This window comes from Lipotes vexillifer, unplaced genomic scaffold, assembly GCF_000442215.2.
Source record: "Lipotes vexillifer unplaced genomic scaffold, Lipotes_vexillifer_v1.1 scaffold469, whole genome shotgun sequence".
Taxonomy (NCBI): domain Eukaryota; kingdom Metazoa; phylum Chordata; class Mammalia; order Artiodactyla; family Lipotidae; genus Lipotes; species Lipotes vexillifer.
The window spans coordinates 3,327,631-3,331,275 of record NW_006788006.1 but is presented as its reverse complement, the minus strand read 5'-3'; the positions used below and the strand labels follow the sequence as shown (position 1 = coordinate 3,331,275).

Here is a 3,645-nt window from a genome sequence, read left to right as displayed (position 1 = left end):
TCCGAGATTGAAGGCTAGAGGGAGCACACAGTAGCTAGTAAGCATGCCTTGACTGAAGGGCAAAGAAGAGTCGACAAACCCACAACCACAGCAGATTATAACATGCTTCTCTCAGCAGCTGATAGAGCAAAAGCAAATTAAAAAAATAGCAAGCTTGCAGAAAAGTTGAACCATGCAGTGAACAGATTGATCTAACAACAAATACAGAACTCCACTACCTGCCAATTAGAAAATACATATTTTTCCAAGCACATGATTAATATTTACCCAAACTGATCATATTGGGCCCCAGAATACATCTCAAGAGATATTGAATCATTATATCATAGAGGAATTATGTTCTCTGACCACATGTAATAAAATTAAAGATCAGAACTTTCCATATACTTTGAAATAAAAAGTGTCAATGGATAAATCATATGTCAAAGAAGAAATTATAACGGAAATTATGAAACTGAACAATAATGAAAACACTATGTGTCTCATCCAGGATGGGCTGAGATAACAAGCAAGCCTCGAGCCTTGGTGGTTTACGCACCTACGGTTTGCTTCTCCCTTCTGTTACGCGCCTGTGCTTGGCCAGGAAGGCTTTGTTTCACATCGTCTTCACTCAGAGCTGAGGCTGTTGGAGAATCGACCGTCTGGAACGTCACCAGTCCCTGTGGCTTGGGGAGGAGGGCCCTGGAGGGTCTGGAATCAGCAATAAACGCTGCCACCTACGAGTAGCACTGGCCACTTACCCTCACATCTCTGCGTGGCCAGGCTAAATTTGAAGGGGGTGAAGAAATAAAATCCTCTTGTGGGTGGGAAGGCACCGGGTACCAGCGAGTGGCAGCAATGGCTGTCACAACCCATCAGAACATGGAATTCGACTAAAGCGATGGTTTGAGAGAAGTATATGGCCTTAAATGCAAGACAACTAAAAATAAATGATCTAGGAATCCAACTCAAGAGAGTAGAAGAATAGCAAAGCAGAGTAACTCCAAAGAACGCAGAAGGAAATGATGAATGATGGGCAGAAATGAATGAAATAGAAAACAAAGAAATAATCCAAAGGGACAACAAAACCCAAAGCCGATTCGTTAAAAAAAAAAAAAAAAACCAAAACCCGACTTCACTTTCTCACATCCGATCCCCACTAATATAAAGAAAATTGAATCCAAGAAGTGATAGCCATCACCTAACACCACAAGGTTGTGACAAGAGTGGGATTTGAACGCAGGTTCTGACACTGGAGAATTCAAGTCACTGACACCCACAGGTTCTGTGCGAACTGCTTTGAAGAGGGGGGCCTGTGCAAAAGGGAGTCGTAGGGCAGGAGTCTGGTGCAGGGCTGAGGTCAGGGGTGGGGGGTGAGAGGGTCCCTATTAAGTACAGAGAAGGGCTGGGAGCTGGACATACACTGCCTAGTTTGAGCTTCAGGAAGCTTCCTCCTCCAGGAGTGGACACAGGGTAGACCAGAAAGATGGTGGTGGCCTGGCCTTAGGAAGGAGGGGGCAACTGACAAAAATGAAACTCAACTGAGGCCTGAAGTGACAGCCTTTAGCTGGCACTCCAGGTCTCAGCTGTTCTCAAGCATCACTGTCTAGGTCTGGGCTGTCACCTACAGGAAGCCCCAATCACCCCCAGACAGATAGAAGCATGGCTTTGTCAGGGCACTACAAGCCCTCACCTGACAGACATCAGTCTTGGGTGGGACCCAGGAGCTCCTAAAGGTCAGTCAAAATTGAGAACAGGTATTTTACGCTAGGTGGGGTGTTCCTTCCTACCCCATCTACCTACACCCGAACACTTCCAGGCCCCAGATGTGAGGGTTGTTAATGTGCTTGACCAGATCCCACCATTTCCTAGGCTGAGGTCTTTATTCCCGTATTACAGATGACAAAATCCAGATGGTTGGGCTCACTAGACTATGTGGCAGAGGGCCAGGAGTGAGACTTGCCTGTGCTGTGGTTATGACAACTTTAGACATGAAGGGCAGAGACCATGGCCCACTTTACAGGTAAGAAGACTAGAACCCAGGACAGAGGACCCCCAAGAGCTATGAAGAACTGAGTGACAGGAAGTCCCTAAGGGAGATGCCCGCACCTCAGCCACCTCCCCATTGGACAGATCAACCACATGGACACCAGTTACTGCTCCAGTCAACGAAAGGGAAACTTTACTGAGGCCCCAGGGCCATGGGGCTTAGGCAGGAGGCCACCCTGCGGGCAAAGAAGCAGCCGGCGGAGGGGCCTTATTTGACCTTCTTCTTGGGGCGCAGGTTGTTGGTGTGGCCGCACTTCTTCTTGCGGCAGTTGACAGCACGGGGGTGCAGGCGAGCATAACACCTGTGCGAGGACACGAGCGAGTGGTGAGGGCACATCCCGACACCCCCCCCAGGGCCAGCCCACACCCCCAACCTGAAGAGTACATACTTGCGGCAGATCATCTTGTCGCAGTTGTATTTCTGAGCGAGCTGGCGAAGGGAAGGCTCGATGATGCCACCTCGCAGACGAAGCACCAGGTGCAGGGTGGACTCTATAGGCAACGAAGGGCAGAGAGAGACAGTGACTGAGCCTAGGCTCACCACTTCAGTCCCACAGGTACAGGGCAGCCTCCAGTGCCCTGCAGACCAGAGCTTCTCACGTGTGACAGCGACACGTCGGAATCCGTTGCGTGTTCTATGTGTAGATGGACACACCAGCCCAGCCCAGCCCACCCCACAAAACCTCCACCTTGTCATTTCCCACCAGTCCTCGGGGAGTCTGAGACTAATATAAATATACATCAACAGTGGTGTCCATCTGGGTTTCCCCAAGGGCAAGGCAATTTCTAAGTGGTGCAAGGACGACCTTTTATTTTCCTAGGTAAGATATTTACATCTTTTGCTGCAAAAAGTGGTGCCGATTTTCTTTACAGTAATCACATTGAGAAACACAAACACAAGAATTAAAGAAAAAAAGTGAATAAGAAGATGAGAAACCATCGCCATTTGGAAATCCTGGTGGAGATCTTGAGATGCTTTCCGGCGATGGAAACAGTACCTTACAGAGCAATACTCCCTATAGCCCTATCTGATCCTCACCTTAAGAACAGTCCTCCTCTACAGCCCCCTCCCGGTGCTGAAGAGGCTGTCAGCTCCCCATCCTGGGTCCTAGGCCTCACTGAGGTCCTGTCTAGCCACCCCACCCCCGTACCTTTCTGGATATTATAGTCTGACAGAGTGCGGCCATCCTCCAGCTGTTTGCCCGCGAAAATCAGACGCTGCTGGTCAGGTGGAATGCCTAAGAAGAGAGCACTTCAGTTACTAAAGCTCTGGCAAGAATACTACCGGCAAATCTCCCCTTCGTCCACAGGGCTGTGCCAGGATCACCCCCAAACTGTCAAAAGGGAAAGTGAGGTACAGAGGACAAGCTGCCTTCCCAAGATCACACAGGGGAAGCACTGACATGGTTGAGATCTGTCCAAGCACCCATTCCACACAGGACAGCAGATCCCCAGGGCTGAAGGGCCCCCACTTTGCGGAGCACCCAGCCGCAACCCAACTCACCCTCCTTGTCTTGGATTTTAGCTTTGACATTCTCAATGGTGTCACTGGGCTCGACCTCTAGAGTGATGGTCTTGCCCGTCAAGGTCTTCACAAAGATCTGCATCTCTGCGTCT

At 49.5% G+C, this 3,645-nt stretch overlaps 1 protein-coding gene across 1 annotated transcript; it reads right to left on the bottom strand.

Annotated features, from left to right (window-relative positions):
* Nucleotides 1-2,132: 2,132 nt before the first annotated feature.
* UBA52 (ubiquitin A-52 residue ribosomal protein fusion product 1) lies at nt 2,133-3,645 on the bottom strand. The gene is made up of 4 exons (XM_007461062.1): nt 3,533-3,645; nt 3,180-3,266; nt 2,418-2,520; nt 2,133-2,330 (listed from the first exon to the last, which is right to left on the bottom strand). The coding sequence occupies exons 1-4, from the start codon at nt 3,633-3,635 to the stop codon at nt 2,237-2,239; spliced, it is 387 nt and encodes a 128-aa protein (XP_007461124.1). The 5' UTR covers nt 3,636-3,645; the 3' UTR covers nt 2,133-2,236.

What these genes read in the sequence shown, in the direction of transcription:
- UBA52 (XM_007461062.1), bottom strand. Translation starts at nt 3,635, where the DNA reads ATGCAGATCTTTGTGAAGACCTTGACGGGCAAGACCATCACTCTAGAG. An exon ending in TAAAATCCAAGACAAGGAGG is followed by an intron (nt 3,267 to 3,532) that starts GTGAGTTGGGTT and finishes CTCTCTTCTTAG; the next exon opens with GCATTCCACCTGACCAGCAG. An exon ending in AGACTATAATATCCAGAAAG is followed by an intron (nt 2,521 to 3,179) that starts GTACGGGGGTGG and finishes CGTTGCCTATAG; the next exon opens with AGTCCACCCTGCACCTGGTG.